This window comes from Arabidopsis lyrata (genome assembly GCF_000004255.2).
Source record: "Arabidopsis lyrata subsp. lyrata unplaced genomic scaffold ARALYscaffold_2, whole genome shotgun sequence".
NCBI classification, from domain to species: Eukaryota; Viridiplantae; Streptophyta; class Magnoliopsida; order Brassicales; family Brassicaceae; genus Arabidopsis; species Arabidopsis lyrata.
In genome coordinates this window covers 15,910,750-15,938,135 of record NW_003302554.1, presented here as the reverse complement: position 1 = coordinate 15,938,135, position 27,386 = coordinate 15,910,750, and the positions used below count along the sequence as shown (strand labels likewise).

Below are 27,386 nucleotides of genomic sequence, written 5' to 3'. Positions count from 1 at the left end.
AAAAAGTTATCACTATTTATGTGACGTTAAGAAAAAAAGTTATCTGATGGTTTCTGAACCTCACAATCGTGTGGACACTGGACACTATAGAGTTGATCAATAGAAAAATTATAAATATGTGTTGGTCAACTATTGGTTCACAGCTCACACCATTCAATAGGATCAGAGAAGATACAATGATTAGCTGTATTTACATAAATCATACATGCATACGTGTGGTTGTCCATATTTTGGCATAAATCATAGTACTATTATATTTTATACATATATGACATACTATCTCTATATGTTTTGATGCATGTAAGTTGTAACCACTATATAAACTAATTAATTTAATATAAACATAAAGTGATATAGTCTTATAGATAGATATGTTGAATGATGGAAGAGATAACGGTGTCTCTACCCGAAAATAGAGTTAATTTCATCAAAGAAGCAAGATAATTTTTTATATATTAAAAACTACTAACTCGTTAATTAATTGAGCTCTATATTAGTAGTAAGGTTCACCGGACACTGCAATATACAATTAACCACGTGCATATAATAGAATTATCTTTTCATGGGAATATTCAGGTTAAATTCTCATTTGTCCTTTCCTTAAAATTGACAGTTTACTTAAACAATAAGCCATTTCTAGTCATTCTCAAAATATAGAAAGTTAATGGTCCTTAATTGCTGTGTCATTAATGGCTATTCATTTATTCCTTTATTCCATACTAAGATCCAAACGCTATACTATTTATATGAAAGAAATGAAAATGCAGCTTCAAAAATAGAACCAAAAGCCCTTTGATATATTTGTTTGAAAAATGAAAATTGATTTAGTCAAATTTATCAGTGGTTCATTGTGAAGTTTTTATTATTTTATTGGCAATAATATGTACGTTTCTCCTTTCTCAAAAAAAAATAATATGTACGTTTCTTCCTCAAATGTGTTGATAAGATATATATACACAAAACATCCATAAACATTTTGTAGATAGATCATGAATATGAAAATATTCAAATTGAAGAAAAAGATAAATGAATTCACATAAACTTTTTTATCTATTTTTTTATTCTAACTAGTCCAAATAAATCTTTATATCTAGACTCGCTAGTTTAACTGGTGAACTTTTAAACCAACAAAAAAAGTTAGCTTTGGAGGTTCCGCCCATTCGAGCACCATTGACAAAGGAAAAAACTATAATAATTTTATTTAAGTCAGTCTGAATTTTTTTTATGCATGAATTAAGGTGTTATTACAAATTTTGCCATTTTTTGTCTGGCATTTACGGATTTGCTATTTTCACTAGAATCTTACGGAATTACCATTTTCGAACACTTAAAATATACAAATTTATAAATACGTATTTTATAACAAAAACAAAATTTTAAGAACAAATGAAACCGATTAAACTCAAATATAACGAATGAAACACATGTTAAATCCCATTTTTATATCGTAAAAATGATAAATCTGTAAGATTTTAACCAAAATAGCAAAATCCATAAATCTCTCTTAGAAAAGTGGCAAATTCATAATTGATTCATGAATTAATGACAAAAAATATCTCACAATTTTCTCAGAAATAATTTTTCATACAAAAAAAAAGGGTATGGTAATGAACAAATTGATGCAGATTCTATGCTTTTTATAGAAACAAAAAGTAACCGTTTTAAATGCCTCAATTGACGTTAAGTCTGTCTTGGTGCAATTTAATTATGTTTCGTCATCATCTTTTCAAGTTCACGCACTAAGCTGAGTGAGAAAAGATGCGCTTTTTTTTTTTGTTTTGTTTTATTTTGCATGTCACAGTAAGTAACTCTCCTCCTCAATTCTCAAAAATCCAAACTTTAATTTCTTCTAGAGAAGAGCCACTCTCTCCACTTCTTTCTTTGTCCAACTTTTATAGACAGATAAAAGTGGCGTAAGAGAGAGATACAAGTTGTTGAAGGAGGAGAATTAGCGGTTCATATCAGTACGGAGAAATTGTCAGTCATATGCTTTTTTCTCTTTAAATTCTGCATTTGAGTGGGTGTGTGCTTTTAACCATTCTCGTGATTTATCAGAAAAAAAAACGAAAGTTTCTTGGTGTTTAGAGCTCAAGCTCATTCTCTCTGCAAATTTTGCTGTTTCAAGTTTTTGCCTTTTGATTCTTCAGTTATGAAGTCCAGATAAAGTTGAAATCTTTGTTCTTTTTTTAATTGGTCTTCGTGAATTCCGGTGAAAGTTTCAAACTTTAAACGGTGTTGATTCAAATTCCGGGGGAGAAATTAGGGTTTATGAAAGTAAAAGAAGAAACTTTGAAGAATTTGGGAGATGGAGTGGTTTTAAGACCTGTTGATCATTGTTCTAGCATTTGGAGTATGAAGATGAACATGAAGAACTTTCTAAAGAAACTTCATATCACGCCGAATCAATCAGATGAAGCTGAAGGATCAATTTCAACAACAACGACTACTAGGAGCAATCATCATAAGTCTATCGATGTATCATCATCATCATCACCGAGGTCTCATCACAGCAATAGCCCTGAAATCAAACCTTTTTCTGGTTTATCGAATTGGTTAAGCTCTGTTGGTCATAGAAAAAGCCCTAGTCCACCTAATTCTTTCAATGCCAAGAACAGAGCCGCCTTGGCTAATAATAACAAGGTCTTGGAACATGGTGATGATCATGTTGTTGTTAATGAGTCCGAAAGTGTGGACCAGCAGGATTTAGGTTCCACGGATCCAGCTGTTGAAGAAGAGAATCAAATACAGTTGGCTTTAGAGTTAAGTGCCAGAGAAGATCCTGAGGCTACTCAGATTGAGGCTATTAAGCAATTCAGTTTAGGCTCTTGTGCTCCTGAGAACTCTCCAGCCGAACTCATCGCTTATCGGTACTGGGTAAGCATTTGATTCAATTGTTTTCTCTGCATAACAGAAACTCTCTAGTTACTCCCAAGAACTCATATCATTGGGAATTGTTTTTTGGTTTTGTTGCATTCACAGAATTATAATTGTCTTGGCTATGATGACAAGATCTTGGATGGTTTTTATGACTTGTATGGAGTGATGAATGTATCCTCATCAGAAAGAATACCTCCTTTGCTCGATCTTCAAGGGACACCTGTTTCAGACGGTGTCACATGGGAAGCTGTTCTTGTGAACAGAAGTGGGGATTCTAATCTGTTGAGGCTTGAACAGATGGCTCTTGATATTGCTGCTAAATCAAGATCAGTTTCTTCCTCTGGTTTTGTGAACAGTGAATTGGTAAGGAAACTGGCTATTTTAGTGGGAGATTACATGGGTGGACCAGTCGTGCACCCAGATAGCATGTTGAGAGCTTGGAGGAGTCTTAGTTACAGTTTGAAAGCCACTCTTGGAAGCATGGTTTTGCCACTTGGTTCTCTAACTATTGGTTTGGCTCGTCACCGCGCCTTGTTATTCAAAGTATATACTTTTTCTTCTGGATCTCATCACGTTTTCAACTTTGAAGTTCATTTCATTTCTTATGTTTCTTTCTTCATATGAAATTTTGTAGGTATTGTGTGATAGCGTTGGTGTTCCTTGTCGGATAGTCAAAGGACAGCAATATACCGGTTCTGAAGATGTGGCAATGAACTTTATTAAGGCTGATGATGGCAGGTAATCATCACATTAATGTGTGGATTCAACAGTTTCCTATCATTCATGTATAGGTTTATGTACTCTGGTATAGATAAAATGTCAAGTATATGTGATATGTTTAAATAGGCATTTGGACTTTGCTATGTTATCTGCGCCTCCTGAAGCTAATATTGAGGCTCGATGAAAGAAACTTTGTGTTATATGCAATTCATTTGTGGAATTTCAGGGAGTACATTGTTGATCTCATGGGAGATCCCGGCACGCTTATTCCAGCTGATGCAGCTGGACTACAAATGGACTATGATGAATCTGCCTATTCCGCTAGTCCTGAAGACAATGTTTCATTTCATGTAGCTTCTTCCAGCAATGGGATTGAGAGCTCATTTGAAGAGAATGCAGAGTATCGAACAGGGGAAGATCGTTCTGGTACCAAGAGTTCTGGGGCGAGAAACCAATCCGGAGGTGGAGGCGATCTCATTGTTCATCCAAATATTTCTAGGGAAGATGTGAGAAACCAGAAGAATGTTGAAAAGGCTCCATTTCAAAATCTGTCTAGCAGGCCGATTCATTCTTTCACCCATATGAGATCACCTTCTTGGACTGAAGGGGTTAGCTCCCCAGCTGCGCAGAGGATGAAAGTCAAAGATGTTTCACAATATATGATTGATGCTGCCAAAGAGAATCCACGGTTAGCTCAGAAGCTTCATGATGTATTACTTGAAAGCGGAGTTGTAGCTCCTCCCAGTTTATTTTCCGAAGTCTATCCCCAGCAATTGGAGGCAACTGTTGAAAGCAAAAACTCGACTGAAGCCAAGAAAGAGAGAGGAAAAGATTTAGAGACAGCTCAGGAAGGAAGACACCAAAACGGTTTTGGTCCAGTGAGGTTTTTGCCTCCATTACCAAGAGTACACTCTAAAACACATGCATATGATCAACGTGATAATGGCAAAGTTGTAAGTCAGTCTGATTCTTCACATTCTGAAGCATCTTCGACAGAATATGCCAGAACCGTTCCTGCTGCTGTAGCTGCAGCTGCTGTTGTTGCATCTTCAATGGTTGCTGCTGCTGCTGCCAAGTCTGCTAACTCAGACTCCTCCCCCGTAGAACTTCCCGCGGCCACTGCTGCCACGGCCACTGCTGCTGCAGTTGTGGTAACAGCTGCGGCCGTGTCCAGGCAACTTGAATTAGGCTCGAATAGCGACGGGGATACTGGTTCTGGTGGGCATGATCCTAAAGGTAGTGGGGACTCTAATCATGAGCCAAATTTAGGAGGGGAAAGAATATCTGACAGATCTATTGACAACGAAAGTTCCAAGTCTGACTGTGATGATGTATCTGACTGTGAGATTTTGTGGGAAGAAATTACTTTGGGGGAACGTATTGGACTCGGTACCTGACTTATTATCACCTGTTATCTGCTTTGGTATAACTACCTCTACAAGGAATTAACTACTTTACCTCTTTTAATACAGGATCTTATGGAGAAGTGTATCGGGGAGATTGGCACGGGACTGTGAGTATTATATTTTCTTTTCCAATTTATACTGTGAACTAAGATTACCTGGAATTTATAACCATTAAGCTTACTTAATAGAACTGGATGAAGAAATAGTTTAGCAATTCCTTAGTTTGAGTTCCATATTGTTGAAACTCTTGAACTTTAGGAAGTTGCTGTCAAGAAGTTCCTTGATCAAGATTTAACAGGAGAAGCATTGGAGGAATTCAGAAGTGAGGTACGAGTCTTTCTTCTAATCTTTTCTTTTCCCTGATTTTCCATGTTGATTAGTTCTATATCAAACCCTTCTTATATATTCTTGTGATGCAAGGTCCGAATCATGAAAAAGGTTAGACACCCCAACATTGTTCTCTTCATGGGAGCGGTGACTCGTCCACCGAATCTCTCAATTGTTACAGAGTTTCTTCCTAGGTAATACTATGATCTTTGCAAGATTTTGTTACTTAGATACGATTCTCAAGGTTACAACGACATTCCATCTTCTTATTCATGAGTCGCATGCCTCTGTTTTTCTCTTCTTGAAATAAACTATTTTGTGACCTCTAAATGCTAAAATCTTCTTTGCATCAATGGGTGTTGTTCAAGTATATGCTTGAAGTTCTACAATCTGGATGGTTTGAACAGGTTCAATCCGGTTTTGCTTCGGTTTTGGATCTTTACAGTACAGTTTTTTTTTTCCCCAAACTTGTGCAGAGGTAGCTTGTATAGGTTAATCCACCGGCCAAATAACCAATTAGACGAGAGGAGGCGTCTAAGAATGGCTCTTGACGCTGTATTACTCTTTTTCTCTTCCCTCTTTTCTTCTCTTATTTCTATCACCTGTTTGTAACTTATTGAGTTTTTTAGTAGAGTGTTGAGTAGCATATTACTTGTAAAAAATTCAGGCTCGTGGAATGAACTATTTGCACAGCTGTAATCCGATGATTGTCCATCGCGATCTAAAGTCCCCAAACCTTCTAGTTGACAAAAATTGGGTCGTGAAGGTCAGCATTCTCTCCATAGAATTTATTGTTTCTTACCAATTGGATAATGTTACATCGTATGTAACAGCTATTAGTTTGCATAACTAATAGTGGATTTTGATATTTATCAGGTGTGTGATTTTGGGTTGTCTAGAATGAAACACAGTACATACCTCTCTTCAAAGTCAACAGCAGGCACGGTAAGCTGCTAAAGGAAGTTACCGTCTTGCCTGTCTTAATCATCTCTCGTTACAGTTATCGTACTTGCCAGTTCGTTAATCTAATTATGTGTTGGTATTTATACAGGCTGAATGGATGGCTCCAGAAGTGCTAAGAAACGAACCTGCTGATGAGAAGTAAGCTCTTAGATATTTTGAAACTAAATATTCCTTTTGTTCTCTTTTCTAGAAGCAGGTCTAATGTCAGGAAAAAACAATACGTGAAACAGGTGCGATGTTTACAGCTATGGTGTGATTCTATGGGAACTCTTTACGTTACAACAACCATGGGGAAAGATGAACCCGATGCAAGTTGTTGGGGCAGTTGGGTTTCAGCATCGACGTCTTGACATTCCCGACTTTGTCGATCCAGCAATTGCAGATCTCATCAGTAAATGCTGGCAGACGTGAGTATGGAATATGTTTTCACTGTTTCAGTCAAAATGTGAAGTAGTAGTGCTTAAACAAAATCATTTCACTTGACCATGTCTCAGTTAACAGAGTATTGAATACTTGAAAATGGGGTTTGGCTGATACATATAGTGGTTTTGTGTGTGTTTAATAGGGATTCAAAGTTAAGGCCAAGTTTTGCAGAGATAATGGCTTCTCTAAAGCGGCTACAGAAACCTGTAACAGGTTCCAACATCCCAAGACCAGTCCCCAGTTCCTCTTCATTACCAACTGAACATGAACAAAAGGATTGATAACAAAAGAAGAAGAAGACCAAAGTGGCAAACACATTGTTGATGGATTCAATCTGTTTGAAGGAAGAAAAAAAAGCTACAAATGTTCCTTCTCTGCTACTTTTTGGCTCAGCTTCAGTGTTTCACACAGCTTGTGAATTGTGATTAAAACAAAATTCATGGAAGATGACGATTGAAGAAGGTGAAGGATTGTGGTCGTGTGTTTTGTTGTGTTGTCTTGCTTGCGTTCATGTTCATGCGTAAAATATCCTCTGTTTTGTTTTCCAAAATTGAAACTGTACAAAGAGAGAAAGAAAAAGAATTATTTTTGCAATGATGACAAAATCGTTGACCAAAAATAAAAATCATTGTTTTACTCTTTATTCATCATCAGTCATCACACGAACAAGATAAGGTTGTGCTATCTTTGTTGTTCAGATATAATATATATTTTTAAAAAATTTGTTCTTTAGAAAAATCTCCGAAAATGGCGACTCTCTTCACTGCGACGGTTCCTTCTCACCACCGTTTCGTCTCTCCTTCCCAACATCCGAAACAGAGTCTTCCATCGCAGTCGCTAAGCGTCACTTTCACGGAGATTCCAGAACCAGCGGCGGTGATCACATTGCAAGAGCAGCAAATGACGGATTGGATTGCTTCTCCGGTGACGCGACGATTCGGAATCGGCGCCGGGTTTACCTGTGCTGGGTTTTTAGCTTTCGGTGTTGTCTCCGAGCAGTTGAAGAAGTCACGACTCAATGTGTTTCTGGAAGACGATAACACAAGGTTACTTCGAATGTTTTCTCTTATTAAGAACTGAAGATGGAAAATTTAAGTGAAGCTTACTTCGAATGTTTTCTCTTAGTAAGAACTGAAGATGGTAATACAAGAAAAGATACAGAGAAAGAATCACGACTTGAGCTCATAGTTTATTTTGTTCTTGAATGCTTTTTGGTTTTAAATTCTTTTTCTGTAATGTTTCGATTTGGCAGAGGTTTAGAAAAGCAAGAAGAGATCGTCTTACCAAACGGCATAAGGTACATTCTCCATAACAAAATTTCATTACTTGAAAAGTTTTGAGAGTTTCTATTGACATGTCTAACCCCATAAGAAACGAAATCTGCATCGTCCTCCTGTTAAAGTGTCTCTCTCATTATCCCTTAGTTACATTTTAGCATAACATATGTTGATATATGTTTTATCAAATAGAAAAGTTTGTGAGCTTCCATTGTTGGGATTTACATGTCTAAATTCTCCTTTAGTTACAATTTAGCATTCTCTATGGCCTTGACTTGTCTTATTTTGATGCCATTTTGGGAAATCCTTCTACTTTTTGAGGTGGTTCTGAATCTATATCTGCCCTGTGATAAGCCTGAAACTTCTTTGTATACTAATAACATTCATCACAAACTCAATCTCTTGAAAAGTTCAATCTGGTTCTCATTTTGATAATTGGACTTTTGGGAAAACCCTTGTAACATTTTGAGGTGGAATGCAATGTGTCTCAATCCATATCTGCTCTTACTGTGGCCTGAAACTTCTCGTCTATTCATTCAAAAACTCAAGCTCGTGTCTATGGAATTGAACCGTGCAGGTACTATGATCTACAAGTTGGAAGCGGAGCTACTCCAAGCTCAGGATACTTAGTAGTGTTTGATGTAAAGGGACAAGTACATGGAACCGAACAAGTGTTCGTCGACACATTTGGAGGCAAAGACAAAAAGTCACTAGCGATGGTAATGGACTCAAGACCGTATAGCAAGGGACTATGCCAAGGTATAGAGTATGTTCTCAGGTCAATGAAGGCTGGAGGTAAACGTAGAGTGATAATTCCACCGTCCTTAGGATTTGGAGACAAAAATGTCGAATTTGGACAGGGTTTGATGATTCCTCCATCTGCAACACTGGACTATATCATCGAGGTTGATACAGTTTATTGTTTCCAAACCATTGTATGAAGAGATTACGAAGCAAAATAATTGATGTACTATAAAGTTTCACACTTTTTTTTCTTGTGTGCACACGTATATTCTTTCTTTTATTGAGACTTTTCTCGTGAAACAAGTAACCGGCACGGTGTTTGGTTCATAGCCACATAAATTCATCGGAGTCTCAGCCATACACGAATGACCAAATGTTAAAGATGCGACTTTTCTCTTTTTCTCAATTCATGGTACTCGGAAACAATAAAAAGAGGATAACGAATCGTTTCTCTTTGGAAGTTCTCTCTAGTTTTTTTGTCCGTCTGATAGAATGGGAACAGTTCTCGATTCGCATTTCCTGGCCCTCACTGCAATTGTCACTGTAAGTGTTTTTAATCTTAAATTCCTCTGTTTTTTATTTTACGAGTTGGGTTTTCTTTCTTCATGTCTGATTTGGTGTTTTTGCAGATGGGTGCTCTACTCTGATTTCGTTTTTTTTTTTTTTTGTTTTTTGCCATAATATGTAGGTGGTTTACCAATTCATATTCTTCGTAATCACAGCTCTTTTCAAATTTGATCAAGTTACTGACTTTGCTGGTACGACCAATTTCAGTCCTTAAATCCCCAGTAGCTTCGTTTTCTGTTATGTAGGAGTCAGTATATTAATTAACTCTGTATGGTTCAGGTAGCACAAACTTCGTTATACTTGCTGTGTTAACACTTGTTCTCAAAGCCTCTTGGCATTTTCGGCAGGTAAGTCTCTGCTCTTCTTCTTTGTCTTGTTTTGGTGTTTTTGATCTGTTGAATTAGATTGTCTTCTGTTTTGGTGTTTTGGTGTTTGAGTCTCGTTTTTGTCTACTGAGACTCTTTTCTCCTCGTAGATAGTCTTGACTTTGCTAGTTGTGGTATGGGGTCTTCGCTTGGGGATATTCCTTCTAATGAGGTACCGCACAATTCTTTTTTATTTCTTTTCTAATCATTATAGCATGACTCTCTTGTTGTTTTAGGATCTTGCAATGGGGCGAAGATCGACGCTTTGATGAACAGCGTGGGAATATAGTGAGACTAATCATTTTCTGGACTCTTCAGGTGAACTTTTTATACTATTATCTTGTTAGCCTATTTGGAATTCATGCTTGTGATTCTCAAACTAGAGTTCTTCTTTTCTTTCATGGTAGGCCGTGTGGGTTTGGACGGTTAGCTTACCTTTAACCGTTGTTAATGCAAGTGATGCTGGAGGATCTCTTAAACCCGCAGATGTTATCGGTTGGACTATGTGGGTTTTCGGTTTCTTGATTGAAGCTGCAGCTGATCAACAGAAGCTATCATTCAAAAACTCTCCTGAAAACAGGGGGAAATGGTGTGATGTTGGAGTGTGGAAGTATTCAAGACATCCAAACTACTTCGGTGAGGTTAGTATTTCGATGTAATGAGTTCTTCGTCTTTGGCATAAATGGTGGTGATCGTTCGTTGCTATATCTTTGTGGCTTTATATGTTCATCAGATGTTACTGTGGTGGGGGATCTTTGTGGCTGCATCGCCTGTGCTTGAAGGTGCAGAGTATCTTGTCATATTTGGACCACTCTTTCTCACTTTGCTACTTCTGTTCGTCAGTGGCATACCATTACTCGAGGTTCTCCCCCGTTCTCTCCCTTTCTACTTAGACAATTTCTGAATCACATATGGCTGACTTGAATGAATATAAACAGGCGTCTGCTGACAAAAAACATGGAAACTCGGGAGCTTACAGATTCTACAAGAAGACAACAAGGTTTAATGATATGAACTTGCAATATACGGTGTAATAAGCCTTGAAGATGTGTTGTATATATAGCTAACTTGTTTCTACCTTCGTTTCGATCTTTAGTCCTCTGATTCTGTTCCCGAGAGGAGTGTATGGGAACTTACCAGGATGGTGCAAGACGGTCTTTCTCTTCGAGTTTCCATTTTACAGCCGAAATCTCCCTCAAGAGGTGGCTGTTTAGTAAGTCCTTATTCAGTTTCATCTTTTATATCTTACTATAGTGTTTGATGAGTTTGGCTTCTCTTTGTTGTATGTGTGCAAGAAAGTTAGGGTAGACTCCAAGAACAGCAAAGAGAAAGAAGTAAAAGATGAATGATTTCTGAAACTCATATTGGGTTATTGTTCTCTACAACACTCTTTAATAAAATTGGGTAAAAAAATTGCTTGTAAGAAACTGAATTTGTTTGAAATATTGGACAAGTCTTGACAGAACAGGAGGATCTCAGTTGTGATTGGTCCTTTTTTCATGTGATTTTTATATGATTAAAAATCATGTACTCAACCAAGTCAAAATTTTCAGGAATAAACATGCAAATAAAAACATCATCAAAGTGTTCCAAAACAATAGACGAAAAAATACATTAGTTATTTACTTGAAACAACAGTTGGAGGAAGAGCTTAACGGTTGAGTAGCAGTGACTTCGTGTATATTCACAATTTCTTTACCAACGGGAAGAACCGTACCGTTACCATTACCATTAATGTGAGCCGTCGCAGCGCCGTTGGATTTGTTGTCCGAAGCTATCCTCTGAGTCACAACCTCGTGTATCCGTCCGATCATCACTAGAAATGCTTCTTCGACGTTAACGTTCTCTAAAGCCGAAGTCTCGAGGAAGAAGAGACCTTCTGATTCAGCTAGAGTCTTACCCTCGTCTTCTTCGACTTCTCTAGATTGTCGGAGATCGGATTTGTTGCCGACGAGGACAACCACGGTTTCGGGATTGGCAAAGTCCCTAAGCTCAAAAAGCCATTTCTTGATGTTGTCGAAAGTTGTTCGTCTTGTGATGTCGTAAATCAGTAATGCCCCTAATGCTCCACGGTAGTACGAACTTGTAATTGCCCTAAATCTTTACTCATAAAAATTACAAGGATTAGAGATTAAATATAATAATTACGGAATAACAATTCATATATCATAAAACTCATAATTATTTATTTTACTTAATTAATTAAAGTAGCTAGTTCACTCTTCTTAGTTTAATTACATAACTTCTTTCCTCCATTTTGTAAAAGAATACTTTTGATTAGGTCAAATAAAAGCTCAAAGAAACATACAAAATAAGGAACAGAGTTAGAGCAGTCACGAGGTCACAAAATTATGTGCGTGTACCTTTCTTGGCCGGCGGTGTCCCAAATCTGAGCCTTGATGATTTTATCTCCGACGTGAACATTCCGGTAAGCAAACTCAACTCCGATGGTTGGTTTAGAGTCAAACCGGAACTCGTCTTTAGAAAATCTAGACAAGAGGTTTGATTTCCCGACGGCTGAGTCTCCGATCAACACCGCCTTGAACAAGTAGTCGCACTCTTCCTCGTACGAATCTTCTGCCATTTTGTCTCAAGAATAGAAATCTCAAGTTCTTCTTTTGTTTAGGATTCTTTTTTCCGATGATATATGTTACGACGAAATAGGGGAAAGGTGAAGAAGTAAGAAGAAAGGAAAAAGACAGTTCCTCCGCTGAATTTGGCTTTTGGTTGAAAATCGGATTTAATAGTAATTATTTTAGTCAAATCACTAAGGTATATTATTCTTTTGAGAATATTATATAGTCAAATCAATATTTTGTTTTTTGAGAATAGTATTGCTCACTCGTATTTAGAAGGAAAAACTTGGGGTGAGAAAATGTGAGAAAGTGATATATTAGGATGAGATATATAAAGATGGCGTCCAAGAAATTATAAAACGAGAGGGGTTCATAATCATAATCATAGGTGCAGCTGTTGGCATGTGAAATCATGGATTACAACATAATGATAACGTTATCCTCCTTTTATGATTGTTTTTTGTTTGGATCACCAAATTAAAAGAAAGCAAATATAAATATTTACAAGACCATGATAACTGCATCTGCTTCATATTTTTCCTCCCTTAAATGTGTAATTTTGTTGTGTTGATTGGAAAATACTATCGGATTAGATGACATGATGTTCAATAATCAATCATACCTACCTATTTGCTTTTCTCTTTGACATTTTTCACCTAAGTTCACACGCTTTTAAAGATGTTTTCCTCTATACCAATTGTTTTTTGACGCGAATTATTGTTTGAACACTGGAATTTTTACATGATAACCACTTATCAAGATGATAATGAATCTGAGTCAGATTTTATTTTCATACTCGAATGAATATATTACTATTAGGGAGTATTTAGAAAATATGATCCATTGATTTTGCTAATTCAAAAAAAAATCACGGATCATTAGTAATATATATCCCAGGCGCTACGTCGTGAACTAAAATTACGTGAAGTTAAATACAATGGAATGGAAGGGGCAAAGATAAGTTTATGCAGCAATATTAAATGGTGAGATGGAGATAAGTTTAGAATTTGTACCATTAAAAGAACTATGAAAGGTGACATTTCAAGTGTTTCATATATAGCCCGACCTTATGTAACCGTGTGTGTGGGTATATAAATGCTCCATGCCTCGATCAATCGATCACGCCATGTCTTAAGGTAATAACTATGATACTATTATTTGTGGTGTGATAGATATCTGAGTCAGTTTTACTTTATAATCTCAATTCTTTTTTAGTTCTTAAACATACAAGAAAAAAAAAAAAGAGTGTGATGTGCCTTGTAGAGACAGTAAACTAAAAGGGTCTTGGGTCTCTTTGGCACAATTTCAGTTGACAAGAAAAACTCTCAAGCTACTAAAAAAAAGGTGAATAGAATTCTCATTGGGCTCAACTCAAATCTGGGCCTTTAAAAAGCCCGTATTTCAAACCGAAATAGGTTCCCATCTTTCAGGCCACACAAAAGAAGAATCAGATTCCACACAAAGAGCATCTTTGTTGACCAGTTTGAGTAAAAAACGGTGGTAATAGAGAGGTCTGGACAAAATATTCGTTAGATCCGCTTCGATTCGGTATTCATTTTGATTCGATTCGAAAAATTCAAATATCCGTAAAATTTTGGAGCAAAGCAAATGGGAAAACATAGTATTCGATTTTCCTAATATCCGGAAATTTTCGGATAAAAGCAAATCACAAAATCAAGTATTCGGATGAAACGAATCGAATAACGAATATCCCAAATTTTTCGAATATCCGCTTCGTGTCCAGACCTACTAGAGACCTATAAACAAATCTCAAATATCCAAGTACAATTTTATGAAATAACCATTTCATAATCTCCAGTCTTTTACAATTATTATAACCGATTATTTAGTGAAAGTCTTTTCTCCGATAAAATTTCATCCAAATTCAGATCCAATTATCCAACTCATTATAAATAATTGATAAATATATAGATTTGTGACCCCGCGCAATGCGCGGGATTTTACTTATAAATTATTAATAATATAAGTCGTGAATATAAATATATATATTGAATTTTAAAAGATAAATCTATAATGACATAAACCTATTTATGAAATGATATATAACAGATTTTATTGAGAATAATGTTTCTCTTGAAAAAACCAACAAATTTTTAGGTAACACGTGGTAAAAAATTAGTTGAAAAAATTCAGAGAAATATAATACAATCTCGACCATGTCATGTTCATACATCTTTTTGAATTTAGTCAATTTCTCTTGAAATTATTTCGCTGTCATTTTATTCGTCATATTCTAATATGCAGTCGTCCACCTCGCGACATTTTATCTCTTTTCACGTTCTTTTCGTTAAAATAATTGATTAAATTTTTGATTCATTATAAACTTACATTAAAATTATATTCTCTTTATCTATTTCATTTTTATATTTTATTTTTTCTTGTCTATTATAAAATGTTCTTTTTCCTACATATTAAATTTTATATTTGGATTCTTCCTATTCTCATACATTGCATTTTCCATGAAACATTGCACTCTAACGTTATTGTTTAAAGAAATCTTGTATCTAATTGTACTCTTAAATCACAATTCTTTCCTTAAATATATTATACAATTTTATATATATTTTATCTTGATTTTGGATACATACTTTTTTCTTGAAAAATAGATATTCTTATTTCGTGTAATCTAAATTCTATAGTTTACTATCATATAAACTTTTTTTAATCTAAATATTTTATAAATCTTGAAAAGGTTAATGTCTTTCTAGCGTGATAACATATTTTTTTGTTTTCTACTTCTCATATATAAATTATATATATTTGAAAACGACGACGTTTTATTTTTTTTCCCTTCAAACAACGAAACGACGTCGTTCTAATTTTGGGGAAAAATTAAAATTAGGGTTCTTCATTTTCTCTCGAAACAGAAAAATGTTCGTCAATTTTATGAATTCACAGGCACTGTAAACGGAATCTGAAAGAAATGTAGCAATAGCAAGAAAAAGCAAAATTTGTTCCCGAATAGTTTGGTCTAGCAATTGTGTCCGTCTAAAGATTTTGTCTTTCTTCCTGCAGTGGAATCATTGTACAGACATTCTATCTGGAAACTTGTCTGAAATCAATTGTGTTTATAGTCTCGTGACCTGAATCATCATCACTATAATTCACAACAATTTCAATCCGCATAACAATTCATGAACTCTAAAGCTATGGTAACACACTGCCATTCATTAAAATTTCAACTCGACACAAATGGAGACAATACCATATTGTTTTAGAAATCATACAACCCCAAGATCCATCACATGGTAAGTAATACACAGTCGGACTATCGAATGATAGATCACCTTCGATATATAAATAGTTTTTCTCTCACGACCCAACTACAAGATTACATGAATATAGCAGCGGCTTGGGTTTTGAATTTAAATTAGTTTTGAGTTTGGGTAGAAATTGACGGGGGTTCTTAGTTTGGGTTGAAAAAACCCGCCCCCAAATAGTTGGTGTTGAAAATGGCCGTTTTCCCGCCACGTCAATGCCACGATATCGCTGACTCAGCAGCCGTTAAATTCCGAGCTAACACCGTCTTCTGTCGTGTTGAAATCGGCTAATTTTCATTAGTTTAGGTTTTGAATTTGAATTAGTTTTGAGTTTGGGTAGAAATTGACGGGGGGTCTTAGTTTGGGTTGGAAAAACCCGCCCCCAAATAGTTGGGGTTGAAAATGGCCGTTTATATGATATTAAACAATGTTATTGTTTATGAAAAAATATTTTCTTTTATTAAAAGATGATAATATAAAAGTATGTGAAATTTTTTTTAATGTTTCTTCGTTTAATAAATAAATTGAGTGGAAGTTTTATAAAGTCATATATATAATTTAAATTTTGATATCAATCAAAACGATTTAAATGGCAATTTGGTTTGAAATGCACCTATTAAATGTATTGGGTAAGGGGTTCGAATCTTTTTGGTAACATTTTATACCTATTAAAAATGTATGATGACGTGTACGCTGATGTGTCGCCTATGTGGACACTCTAGATGGAGAGAAAACTCTCTCATTATATATATAGATTGATAATGAACTATAATATACAATGCCAAAAAAAAACACAAAGAAACAAGTATAAAATTTGCACATCGAATGCTTACATATAAAGTAAAGCATAATTGCAGAGCAATTGTTTGTTGTCAAACCCTAAGTGTTTGCGACCGATCCCTTAACGAGCTCAGGAGACGACATCATCTTCTGAAACTCCTCGAAGTTAACATTTCCATCGCCATCAGCATCAACATGACCGATCATTCTCACACAATCGTCAACAGAGCAAGACATACCAAGACGATTCAGAACCTTATGGATCTCAGAGGACGATATCAAACCGTTTTTGTTCTGATCGTAGAGATCGAACGCTTCACGTATCTCTGATGCGGAGGAAGATGATCGGCAAATGGTAGCGAACTCTTCCTGATTGATGAAACCGTCACGATCGATGTCGATTTCGTCTAATACACGGTTTAGCTCCTCCTCCGTGTAGGACGTTCCCATGGATTTGAAAACGTTTCCGAGCTCTGAAACAGAGATTTTCCCGTCGCCGTTGGAGTCGAATTGGTCGAAGACTTTCTTTAGCTCCATATCCGTTGATGGCGTTGTGGATTTGTTAGCGGATTCAGGATTTGTGTTTGCCATTTTTGTTTGTGTTTTGAGTTTCTTGATTTTGACGTTTTTATAGAGTTTTTGTGATGATTTGCTTTCGATTGGTGGATGCTTTTTTTTTTTTGTAACGATGCTTTTTCTATGGCTGACCTTCATGGCTTTTTTATTGATTCTAAATACAGTATATTTATTCCTATTTTTATTAGCTAATAATATTGATTTTTTTTTTTTTTGTCTAGCTTATATATATTCGTGAATGGGTTATTTTCCTTCACTAATTACTCTTGTTATCAATTATTAGTTTTATTTTGTTATTAATAGATTGATCAATGGTATAGAGTACCATCAACTAGTAAAATTATGTAAAATGTTATGGAGAAAATTTTGAAAAAAAAACAGTGAATTAACAACAAAATTTACTATTTGATTATTACATAGTGCGTATCAAAAATAAGGATATGTTCTTAGTTACACCACACGTCAATGTCTGCCTCAATGGAGGAATCTGAAACTACAAGTGGGAGAAAAAGGGAAAAAGACATTCCCCGTATAAGATATTAGGGAAGAGTAATATGAATGTGACATCTGAATTATATATTTATATATCGAAAACGATTCCGAATATGAAGATAGTGTTGAACATGATACTTTTATGAACAGATTCCGGAAATAATTAAAGTATCTATACAAAACAAGAAATTATATGTACCAATGTACGGTTCCTTCTTCCATGCAGATTTTGCTGCTTGTGTAAGAATAGATATTTTTGACGTATAAAAGAATTATAAGCCCCCTATATATGTAGTAGAAGTATACATGTGCTACTAGGGAAATAGTAATTGAAATTATGCGGAGGTAGAAGGATTCTGAGAGTGAGTCAAATTATGTCGGAGAGTAAGGACTCCTTTTTTGAAACAAATGCAGGCGAGGATGAGTAAAAGAATGCAGCCACAGGCACAGAGAAACACATCAACAACATCGGCCATAAAATAAAATTTGGTGTCTTTGAAGATAGCTAATCGTACCAATCTCACAATCCCGAATATACCAACTCCGATTATCGACAGAACTGTTAATGCAAGTATCACAAACCCAGCCGGAATTACCAACTTTAATACATCTCCCCAAAAATTCGAGGCCATTTTCTTGACCCTTCTTTTTTCGTTTCTTTTTTTCTCCTGATTTGTTTTGGTCTCTTTGATCTATATGTACGTATATGTTAATGGTGTGACGCCCAATTACTTCGAGAGTTTATTGTTTGCTTCACGATGGTAATTAAGTCATACTTGCATGGTAATAATTAATTAATATTTGGTGATATATCTATGTACCGTGGATTTTGCTAGAGCGTTTCCAATCTCGTTTTCTTTGTGGGTTTTAGTAGTTTTGAAATTATAGTCTAATAGGTACATAAGCATGTATTTGAGCTAACGAAACGGAGTTCCATTTGATTTTTGTTTCTTAACTAAATATCTATTTTAATTTAATGATTAAATAACAAGTTTGTTGATGGGTATAATCGGGTTTTAACTTTTAATAGAGTGTTTTTTTTTTGACGTCTAGGTTTATTATTTATTGTAAATTATGATAACTGTTACATAGACGATTCTACAACGGACAATTCTTTCCGACCCTTATTAGATCCATGACCTGACGACATTTCTCTCTCGGCGTAGAATCCTGGCGCGCGAACGGCTATAATTGTACTTCGCTGGAGATCTCCTGCACACTTACCTCATTTAATCTGCAAATTTATTAATAAATCGCAATATCTAGGACTCGAACCCCAGATCTTTTGGTGTAGAAGCATTAATTAACCTTTGGTCAACCAATGGACCAAGGGGGCTTCCACATAGAGTGTTTATATCCTTATAATTTATTCCTTAATCCGGTTTTTCGCTTTATTTTAAGTGCGGTTAAACAAATTGGACATCACTAATATTGTTTAGGCTAATGCATGTTCTTTGTAATAAATCCATGAAATCTTAAGTGATTAGTTTCTAGATCATCGAACAAGAACAAATAAGACATTGAAAAAACACTAAACTCCGTTATTAAGCAATCATGAGAAGAATTAGAAACCTCGTACTAAATAATCAATCATGTAAATACATTAAAAGTGAGATTTTAATCAACGGCCGCGGTGGGGGCAAAAAGTGACGATGTAGTTAGCTTTAGAACACGTAGCAATGCTAGTTGGGTCGTCATAGGCGTATGAGTAAGCCTTAGGGCAAGCTACCTTGAAGATCTTAGAGTAAGCCGTAGGCTTGCATGACTGTGGGTTACCGAACAAGCCGGTACAACAATAGCGTGGTGAGTTAAAGGCAGAGCATGCGCTTTTACAGGCTACTACCTGTTTCCCGTCACGTGAAAGGACTTGTAGACCAACCGGGCACATCCGGTTCAGGTCGCTTACGCAACCAGCGTAGGTACACTTTCCCGTACCCTTCACCGGCATTATCGACATCGCCAAGTTATATCTGTCATGACGGTTAATTAACAATAAAATAAGTATTATGTGTGTAAACAAATATGTTTAAATTACTTTTAATAAAGTATGCTTATATTTCTATTAAATATGCCTAAACAATTATAAATAAATATATAATTTCAATTTAAAAATCAATTTCATCGGCTGGTTTGATTCATGAACACTAGTTTCCATTACGTTCGGTTTAGATTTGTCGTCTTTTACTCACCCCTAATTAATCCTAACGGCCAAATTAAATCGATATTCATTCAAATTCATATTTACTTCAATAGGAGTATATGTTAAAATATTAAATAGTTATTTTTCTTCTAACTGAACCGACCATAAAACCATAGCTTAAGCCGAACCGAATTAAACTTTTTGGTTTAAGTGAGACATACCCATCAACGAGGCTGACGTCATAAAAGTCCATGTCATGACCGAGGGTGATCTCGGCAAGAGTAGCCGGAGGTACACCGCCAGCTCCGTTACAGAGGAAAGAACCGCCACAGTCTCCGGTAGCGCAGCGACCACGGCCAGATCTGTCGAAGGAGCAACCGTGGCGTCCCCAGAAGCGACCGGACCAGAGCGGTGGAAGTTGAAGAGTGTAAGCTCTGTTCGGCGACAGTTTAAATCCGCCGCCAGCGAGTACTGACTGGCCGGAGCTAGGCTGGATCCCAGGCCAGACAGTGTACGTGCACTTGTTGTAGAATATTACCGTTGAAGCTTATTCATCACAAATAAAAGTAAATTTAGTTAACCACTTAATTAACCCCAAAGTAATGTCATTAGTTTCGTTTGATGTAATTAATATATGAATTTAAGTTTAAACGAACTCAGATTAAACATAGAGTAAGAGGAATAATACCTGAAGCGTGGGAGAGAAGAAGAAGGAGAGGGAGGAGAAAGAGAGATATTGAAGAAGCCATTGATGGTTCTTCTTCTGATTTCAACTTGAGTGTGTAGAAGAGTAAGACTGTGAAGCAGCTTCACATTTCTTATTGCTTTTGGAGATTTTCTCTTTATAGAGAAGAAAAAGCAGTGTCCTGATTTTATTTTCTTTTATTATGGTTAATAAAAATAATATAAAAAAGAAAGAGTCAAGTTTGAAACTTGAAAGTAGATAATTAACGATTAATATTACTATCCTATTATGATTAGTGACTATAAAATGAATTATTCGTGGTTAGTAATTTACTAGTACATTTTTCTTCTTTTACCACCTAACTAGTAACTATCAAATATCAATCTAATTCATCTGTTCTAGAGAAAATTTGTACATTAGTTATTGACATTGTTGTTGGAGACAACGATGTTAAAAAAAGAATATGAGTTTTGGGGGATGTAGTAATGAGAAAAGGGTCTTTTGCAAAACTAACCTATTTTGATAAAGTATTTAAGAATATAGCAGCACAATGTGGTAAATTAAGTAAATAACACATATGGGAGATGAAATGTCTAAATACTCCTTCATATTTGTTTGAGTGTGTGGACACACGCGTGAAATTGTAAGCTTGGTTATGTTTTAGAGAGAAAGAGAAGAGATAGTTTGTGAGTTTGGTAAGAACAGAGGACGAGAAAACAAGATGAGATAAGGAGTGGTGATGGTGGTGTCGGCAACGACGGCGGTGATGGTGGTAATATTGATTGCAATGGTGGTTGTCGTGGTGGTGGTGACGACTCTGATCCATTCGCTTCATCACCATCTATTCATCTTCAACACCAGATTGCATCACAATAAAAAGAAGCAGTCAATTCCAGAATCAGAAACTTTTATTCTCTAATTTACATCAAACAATGCAAAAGCAATACCTACAAATCGTAGATGTCATTTTTGTATCTAAAAGTGATATAGTATTTACTAAAGACTCATACTATTTAGTAAATTTTGGATAAATAGTATACTATTTGCATCAAATCTATGGTTCCCGATATAGTCCTGATCTCTCACTCCTACTCATCAAAGGTTATGAATCGATGCTTGTCGATTCGAATAAGATAGATTATGTTCCAGAAGTAGATGGATCGAATGGGAGTTCACATGGTGCTTGTAAGAAGGAGAGAAAATGAAGGAGATGTGAGAAAGAGCGAGAGAGAGAGAGTAAGAAACATAAGAAACACAGAGTGGCAGAGAAAGGAAGAAGAAATGGCCAGATTTTGAATCCAATTCAACGAAAAGCAAGAAATTCTGGAAAAAAAAATGACGAGAAAAGAAAAGAGAGATAGGTAAAAAACGTCTTGTTCACACATCACATAGGGCATAATTGGAATTAATATATAAAATACAGAGAATATCACCCATTTTTTTGTTAGGTGTTAGTTTCTTAATTTATAAATTTTTGTGTGTTTCTTTTGCAAATTTCCCATGAGAAAACTTATCTCACCTCTCGAGGCTGTTAGAAGACTAAAGACCTTAAGTAGACATGTCAATTAGGGCCAAAGCTCGTGGGCTAGCCCGGCCCAGCCCGGCCCAGCCCTGAAAAATAGCGTGCTCGGGTTTCAAAATATATGTCCAGAAAAAATCGGGTCTTTCGGGCTAAGCCCGTTCGGGCTAAAGGGTTCTTTGGGCTTAGCCCGGCCGGGCTCGGGCTAGCCCGAAAAGCCCTTTAAAAAATATTTTGATCTTTTTTTTTTGTTAATATTTTCGTTTAATTGTAAGATTTGTTGTAAAAAAAATTTTTGATAGAGTTGAAAACCCTAAACATAGTTTTTTCGTTATGTATTACTATAAATCGAAAAAGCAAATATTAGCTCTACTACCTAATTTGAATTATTTTGATTTTATATTTTATCTAGTATAAGTTTAAACAATTTATTTGGATTATTTATTTGATTTTAACTCTCTTTTTAAAAAACTAAATTAGCGTTAGTGGTTATTTAAATTTTGATTGACTCGTTTCATATATAGATTTTTTTTTAAGAGATATTATAAATTATAAGTTTGTTTTTTTGTTGTCGGAAGAAAAGTCCAAAAAAGCCCGGAAAAGCCTTGTAGCCCTGTTAGGACCGGGCCGGGCTTTAAAATATAGGCTCGGAATTTTTACGGACCGGGCCGGGCCAGGCTCAAATATGTACGGGTTTTGCGGGCTTCGGGTCGGGCCGGGCCGGGCTAGCCCGATTGACATGCCTAACCTTAAGTCGAACCTTTGTAATTATATGACTCGTAAGTCAATTATTTGCAAATTATACATAATACTAGTATTTACATTTTCTTCTCCTCATTGGTTTAATCACAAGAGGTATAGGTGGTGTCTAAGCAACACATTCTAATAGTTAAAACTCTTTTATACAGTTCAATAATTCCAAACTATATTTATCAATTTAAATTTAATTTTATGATTCACTGATGGGTGTCTTCAACAAGATCGTTTAAATATTGCCATTCCTACACTAAAATTCTCGAAATGGGGACTAGTTCAAAACTAAAATTCACGTGAGGTTTTGGATTTACGTGACAGGCAAAGGAATCTAGCTATATGAAGCAGAGTGAGATTTAAATCTAGAGTTTTCGTTTTACAAAAATACAAAAATTGTAAGAAAAATAAATTCAAAAACTTCAATATCATCACAATCGACATAAAAAGATGCTCCACGAAAACGGTGTTTGAAGGCTCTCTGAATAAAGTAAGGAATATGGACCGAATCGATAAGAAATAGTACAGTAGCATAAATCTGAAGAGTTATGTGGAAAAGTCATGTTCTAATGTCAAAACAAAGCTATGCACGTGATTAAAAAAAAAAACTAAAACAGGAGATTAAGTTTTTAATTTGTTGATAGTGTGTTCTTTGTTTTTTTTACATCAAAGGGGTTCATTGAAAAAATCCAACGTTTGATGTATAGTTGATATATCTTCAGGATATTAGATATTAGTGACTACAAAATTTATTTGGATCAGAAAAGATGAGAGGGATCAAGTCAACACAAAGATCTAAAACAAATATTTATTAAGAGTAACAAATATTTTGTTTGACCAAGGAGCGACGTTGTAGTTGAGGTAACCGATCGATAACTTATTATTTCTTAAAACATGTTATCAAAACATACTGATCGATATTAATTATGACAATCTAAAAAAGCTTGCCGAAAGAAAATGAAACAAAAACAATCTAAAAAGCTTGATAACTGATTATCAATACAAAAGAGCTTGATAACTAGATCATGCGAGCTTTGCTTTGATATTTTCAATAATCGGTGGTGCGATAGTTTGGTATGACTGCTGGGTCGGATGGGCGACATCCCAAAACACAAAACGAGACGCATCCGGGCACGGTACTATGGCCGTTGGCGTACAACAACAAGCATCAGCTGCATCAATGAACCCTACATTTTTTGAAAATATAATTGTAAATGTAACGTTATATATAAACATATGAGTAGTCTTCTGGAATCATGAATCATGTCATTACCTGAAGCTTGAGGGTTACTGATGAGACCATAAAGAGGATTGTACATATCTACGTACACGAATTTGGCACCCGGAAATGTTGCACCAAGATTGTCAATGTCGGCAGATAATTGTTGGTTGAACATAGCAGCTGCTTGATTTGAGAAGAGTTCACATAAAACTCTATCTAAGGCTCTTGCTCCTGGTAAACAACCTAGCGGTAATGTTCCCATAACCGCAAATTTTCTTGCACCCAGATCATATAAACTCTTCAAAAAAAAAAAAAAGAAGGAAACAATAGAATATGTTAGATACAGTTTGACCAAAAGTTAATCACTTACTATGTTCTATATGTATATTTAAAATTTTATAATTTTGTACCTTTATGAGATCACGAGTCCAAGAGACCAATTGATCATTGTAGGCTGGAAGAGTGTATTGTAATCTTCTAGCCCCCGTAGTAAAATAAGTGATAGCAATATCGTTATTTCCGGCGGAGATTAGGTAAACCGCATTTGATATAATTGCATTTGCTTGTTCTTGATTCCCTACTACACCATTTAGTCTGGCGATGTAGTTTTGGAAGTCTGTGACCTGGTCTGACACCCATATACTTCCCTAATCGCACCAAAATATAATCTATTAAAATTTGCTATAGATCAAAAAAATAAAAAAGATGTTATAATTTTTTGGACAAACTAAGAAAAATTTACTGTTGTTCTTGCAGTGATTGCATCAAGTCCAGATCCACCGGATGCAAAACAAACACCAGTCGTTAGATCATTGTCAGAGAGGTATGGATCACGATATGCTGGTAAGATATTCTTCAATCCCAAACCTTCAGCTGCAAACAAAGACTTTTCTATTAGATAATATTTGTGTCATGGTATTTTTTTTTTTTTTTTTTTTTTGGTGCACTATTTGTGTCATAGTATTAAAAACATTAAATTCATCCGTTACAAATATATCAACAAGTAGAGATCAATACACATACCAATCATATCAGAAAAAACTCTCCCATTTCCAAATCTCCCGGTAGCTACTCCACCTATAAAGTCTCTACCGTATGGATAAAAATTGACTTTACTAAAACTTGGAAGAAGATTATTGTTGCCTGTGTCAAGTATTGAGTCTCCAAACGCGAAAAGTGCCGAAACCGTTGAATTGCCATATGATTGTTGTGCATTACCAACATAAAATAGACTAACCAAAGAGAATGCTAATAGCATTTTGGAGAACATAAGGCAATTCATATTTTTGAAATTGTTTTTGGATAGGAGTTTTGGTGAATATCAGAATATGAAAGTTGATACAAGATATATCTGATCTTAGGGAAAGAGTAGGTATTTATACGGGTTTATTACAAGATAACTTTCAAAGAAATCAAATATTCATCATCATATTCAACGAATTGATTGTTCATAAATGTTATCATTGGTATTCAGATTATGGAAAAAACTGCAATTCAAAGAATTTTATATAGTAATGAGCGCGAATTAAGTATGAATGTAAATGAGAAAGCTAATATCTCTCTCTAGTCAAGCAATGGATCTGTATTTGGTCTCCTTTTTTCTTCTTCTTTTTTGGCATTTGGTCTGTATTTTTCCTTCTTTTTTTTGGTATTTGGTTTGTATTTGGTCTGTATTTTTCCTTTTTTTGATATTTGGTCTGTATACTCCTTTTTTGCGGGTATTTTTTTGGAAAATTGAAAATAAAATATATTTTTTGTGATTTGTCCATATATATAGATATATATATATATTGTATATCTTTGTTAAATTTAGAATTGTCCAACTATGATGATTTACATTAATTGAAAACCTATTATTATACCCTTAATTATGTGAGTTTAAAAATTGTCTTTTCAAAATAAATTCTTATTTTCAAATTTTAAAAAATGGGTTTAATGTTAGACCCTCTACTTCACCAAGAGGGTTCACATTAAGTATATTTCCAAATAACGGAGTCCACATGCTTGAGGACTGGATCTGACTTACTTGCACATCAATGTATGACTCTGTTTTCTCTTCTTTAGACTTAAGAGGACGTGAAGGTTACTAGTCCCCATAATCAATTATGTGCATTAGCTACATATTAAGTGAGGCTTGAAAAATTAGTTTCTCGATCTTGTAATATTGTGATCAAGTTCGTTGTTTTTCACTTTTTTGTTAAAGAATACTGTAAGAAAATAAACAAGTAATTTTCTTAGAATCAAAATTAGCATATGATTACTTAAATACACAATTACATTTCGAACATTTCAATTTTCAACGCATAATTCAATTGGAGTGTGACCTAGTGTACAAAATAAAATTCCGATCCGTCAAAGTACTTAGAAAAAAGGAAGAAGAAAAAAACTAGGAAAATGCGGTGATGTTTGAAAAAGTGATGATTAAAGTTAGATATAGATTATACACATTCATTGCCAAAAATTCAGTGGGTATTGTTTATTGTCTCAGAATAACTTTTGAATTTTAATGTCTCTTAGTCTAGACGTTATTAAATCTCATATAAAACAAAACAGTTATATATCTACTAGATATAGCTTGAAAGTTGCTTCTGTAAACAATTGATACGGTTATACTCCTCGTCAATCGTCGGAAAAACGGTCTATTTCCCCACGAGAAGTATCGCATCATAACAGATAGAGCCCAAATTTTAATCCCAGTCTATATGTCTCTAAAAAAAATGTTTTATACCTATTTCTCCCCGAAACATAAATTCAATAGCTAAATCTCCCCGAATTAATACTTCGAGATCTATTAACCCACATGTCTGGTTTCGTCGGTTTAAGTTTACTAAACCGTTTATAACCAAAGAAAACCTGAATTTGACCCGATTGAAACAAAAACCCAATCCCCTTCTTCTCTTCTATTCACCCGAATTCACGATCTGCGTTTTATTTTTGTCAAAAGTAGAATTTGACTTTTCTTCTTGTGATTAAACCACTTATGATTAAGATTTTTATTCGCCAAAATCTTATAACCTTTGATGAGATAGCTTAAATGATTCAGATTCAAGATCAAAATGGTCTTTTTTATAAGAAACAAAATCATAATCTGCAGGTTACGATCTGATAAAAAACAATTGGTTTCGATGCAACTTTTAGAATCGCAATTCTCAATAGCAAAGAGATCAAATACGAAGCTGCAGGTTTCGATCTGATATCGAACAACATTCCAAACCAATTTTAGTTTTGTATCAGGTTTCCTAGAACCGATAATTTTTCTTATTTGCAGAGAATAGGAAAAAAAAAATTGCAGGTCTCAACACAGCCTTAAAATTGCAATTCAAAGCTGAGTTATAACCAAAGCAACACTCACTTTCGAACCTCCAATGAGAATTTTAGTTATGCAAACCAAACACAATTTCGAGACTCATAAGCTCTCGTCATAGTGTGAATGGTGTTTATCCAATTGTAATTGGTAAACAAAATCTGAGACTTGTGTTTGCACAAACTCTTTTTATGTTTATGAAAGTTTGATTTCAATTCGATGTTTGCACAAACTCTCTAATTGGTATTATTTATAAACGAAGAGAATCCAAGCAATGTCACATTAATGGTATCGAGACCCAAATATTTTAAGGTGAAGAAGAAGAAGAAGATGGATCGTTAATGGGTTGGCTGGGTTCGGGTTAACTTTTGATAATTTGGGTTTAGTTTTGG

The 27,386-nt window shown here is 35.1% G+C and overlaps 7 protein-coding genes across 11 annotated transcripts; 3 read left to right on the top strand and 4 right to left on the bottom strand.

Annotated features, from left to right (window-relative positions):
- Positions 1-1,606: 1,606 nt before the first annotated feature.
- Positions 1,607-7,356, top strand: LOC9325002 (serine/threonine-protein kinase EDR1). The gene is made up of 13 exons (XM_021035848.1): positions 1,607-2,874; positions 2,980-3,420; positions 3,512-3,615; positions 3,824-4,986; positions 5,070-5,110; positions 5,262-5,330; positions 5,424-5,524; positions 5,807-5,885; positions 5,998-6,096; positions 6,207-6,275; positions 6,382-6,431; positions 6,524-6,700; positions 6,859-7,356. Exons 1-13 carry the CDS (start codon positions 2,269-2,271, stop codon positions 6,995-6,997), a joined length of 3,138 nt encoding a protein of 1,045 aa, XP_020891507.1. The 5' UTR covers positions 1,607-2,268; the 3' UTR covers positions 6,998-7,356.
- A 55-nt stretch (positions 7,357-7,411) lies between these two features.
- On the top strand, positions 7,412-8,999 carry LOC110231069 (peptidyl-prolyl cis-trans isomerase FKBP17-3, chloroplastic). Its single transcript, XM_021035854.1, has 3 exons — positions 7,412-7,762; positions 7,969-8,013; positions 8,571-8,999. Exons 1-3 carry the CDS (start codon positions 7,464-7,466, stop codon positions 8,932-8,934), a joined length of 708 nt encoding a protein of 235 aa, XP_020891513.1. The 5' UTR covers positions 7,412-7,463; the 3' UTR covers positions 8,935-8,999.
- An 86-nt stretch (positions 9,000-9,085) lies between these two features.
- On the top strand, positions 9,086-11,160 carry LOC9323561. Of its 5 annotated transcripts, none has more exons than XM_021035850.1 (10): positions 9,086-9,280; positions 9,426-9,495; positions 9,584-9,651; positions 9,780-9,841; positions 9,906-9,987; positions 10,077-10,310; positions 10,403-10,531; positions 10,608-10,669; positions 10,766-10,871; positions 10,973-11,160. In XM_021035850.1, exons 1-10 carry the CDS (start codon positions 9,230-9,232, stop codon positions 11,012-11,014), a joined length of 906 nt encoding a protein of 301 aa, XP_020891509.1. In that variant the 5' UTR covers positions 9,086-9,229; the 3' UTR covers positions 11,015-11,160. The 5 variants fall into 5 exon arrangements, with proteins under 5 accessions (XP_020891509.1, XP_020891512.1, XP_020891508.1 ...); XM_021035853.1 differs by having other exon boundaries at positions 10,969-11,160; XM_021035849.1 differs by having other exon boundaries at positions 10,965-11,160.
- Positions 11,128-12,528, bottom strand: LOC9323560 (ras-related protein RABA6a). Its single transcript, XM_002887450.2, has 2 exons — positions 12,033-12,528; positions 11,128-11,769 (listed from the first exon to the last, which is right to left on the bottom strand). Exons 1-2 carry the CDS (start codon positions 12,251-12,253, stop codon positions 11,292-11,294), a joined length of 699 nt encoding a protein of 232 aa, XP_002887496.1. The 5' UTR covers positions 12,254-12,528; the 3' UTR covers positions 11,128-11,291.
- A 3,721-nt stretch (positions 12,529-16,249) lies between these two features.
- LOC9323559 (probable calcium-binding protein CML26) lies at positions 16,250-16,966 on the bottom strand. Its single transcript, XM_021035855.1, has one exon. It carries the CDS (start codon positions 16,895-16,897, stop codon positions 16,406-16,408), a length of 492 nt encoding a protein of 163 aa, XP_020891514.1. The 5' UTR covers positions 16,898-16,966; the 3' UTR covers positions 16,250-16,405.
- Positions 16,967-18,824: 1,858 nt separating this feature from the next.
- Positions 18,825-21,560, bottom strand: LOC9323558 (thaumatin-like protein). Its single transcript, XM_021033943.1, has 3 exons — positions 20,203-21,560; positions 19,736-20,060; positions 18,825-19,344 (listed from the first exon to the last, which is right to left on the bottom strand). Exons 1-3 carry the CDS (start codon positions 20,261-20,263, stop codon positions 18,996-18,998), a joined length of 735 nt encoding a protein of 244 aa, XP_020889602.1. The 5' UTR covers positions 20,264-21,560; the 3' UTR covers positions 18,825-18,995.
- A 1,764-nt stretch (positions 21,561-23,324) lies between these two features.
- Positions 23,325-25,331, bottom strand: LOC9325001 (GDSL esterase/lipase At1g73610). The gene is made up of 5 exons (XM_002887447.2): positions 24,714-25,331; positions 24,433-24,563; positions 24,101-24,337; positions 23,742-23,988; positions 23,325-23,655 (listed from the first exon to the last, which is right to left on the bottom strand). The coding sequence occupies exons 1-5, from the start codon at positions 24,970-24,972 to the stop codon at positions 23,492-23,494; spliced, it is 1,038 nt and encodes a 345-aa protein (XP_002887493.1). The 5' UTR covers positions 24,973-25,331; the 3' UTR covers positions 23,325-23,491.
- Between the last annotated feature and the right edge of the window lie 2,055 nt (positions 25,332-27,386).

Excerpts from the sequence above, each read along its gene's own strand:
- LOC9323560 (XM_002887450.2), bottom strand. The coding sequence starts at position 12,253 with ATGGCAGAAGATTCGTACGAGGAAGAGTGCGACTACTTGTTCAAGGCG. Across the intron at positions 11,770-12,032 it reads GACACCGCCGGCCAAGAAAG|ATTTAGGGCAATTACAAGTT; the intron begins GTACACGCACAT and ends TTATGAGTAAAG.
- LOC9323561 (XM_021035849.1), top strand. The coding sequence starts at position 9,230 with ATGGGAACAGTTCTCGATTCGCATTTCCTGGCCCTCACTGCAATTGTC. Across the intron at positions 10,670-10,765 it reads TTCTACAAGAAGACAACAAG|TCCTCTGATTCTGTTCCCGA; the intron begins GTTTAATGATAT and ends TTCGATCTTTAG. Across the intron at positions 10,872-10,964 it reads GCCGAAATCTCCCTCAAGAG|AAAGTTAGGGTAGACTCCAA; the intron begins GTGGCTGTTTAG and ends TATGTGTGCAAG.
- LOC9323558 (XM_021033943.1), bottom strand. The coding sequence starts at position 20,263 with ATGGCTTCTTCAATATCTCTCTTTCTCCTCCCTCTCCTTCTTCTTCTC. Across the intron at positions 20,061-20,202 it reads TCTTCTCTCCCACGCTTCAG|CTTCAACGGTAATATTCTAC; the intron begins GTATTATTCCTC and ends GTGATGAATAAG. Across the intron at positions 19,345-19,735 it reads GACGTCAGCCTCGTTGATGG|ATATAACTTGGCGATGTCGA; the intron begins GTATGTCTCACT and ends CCGTCATGACAG.
- LOC9325002 (XM_021035848.1), top strand. The coding sequence starts at position 2,269 with ATGAAAGTAAAAGAAGAAACTTTGAAGAATTTGGGAGATGGAGTGGTT. Across the intron at positions 2,875-2,979 it reads TCATCGCTTATCGGTACTGG|AATTATAATTGTCTTGGCTA; the intron begins GTAAGCATTTGA and ends TTGCATTCACAG. Across the intron at positions 5,886-5,997 it reads TAAGAATGGCTCTTGACGCT|GCTCGTGGAATGAACTATTT; the intron begins GTATTACTCTTT and ends TAAAAAATTCAG.
- LOC9323559 (XM_021035855.1), bottom strand. The coding sequence starts at position 16,897 with ATGGCAAACACAAATCCTGAATCCGCTAACAAATCCACAACGCCATCA.
- LOC9325001 (XM_002887447.2), bottom strand. The coding sequence starts at position 24,972 with ATGAATTGCCTTATGTTCTCCAAAATGCTATTAGCATTCTCTTTGGTT. Across the intron at positions 24,564-24,713 it reads AGTTTTTTCTGATATGATTG|CTGAAGGTTTGGGATTGAAG; the intron begins GTATGTGTATTG and ends CTTTGTTTGCAG. Across the intron at positions 23,656-23,741 it reads CAGTAACCCTCAAGCTTCAG|GGTTCATTGATGCAGCTGAT; the intron begins GTAATGACATGA and ends CAAAAAATGTAG.
- LOC110231069 (XM_021035854.1), top strand. The coding sequence starts at position 7,464 with ATGGCGACTCTCTTCACTGCGACGGTTCCTTCTCACCACCGTTTCGTC. Across the intron at positions 7,763-7,968 it reads CTGGAAGACGATAACACAAG|AGGTTTAGAAAAGCAAGAAG; the intron begins GTTACTTCGAAT and ends TCGATTTGGCAG. Across the intron at positions 8,014-8,570 it reads GTCTTACCAAACGGCATAAG|GTACTATGATCTACAAGTTG; the intron begins GTACATTCTCCA and ends TGAACCGTGCAG.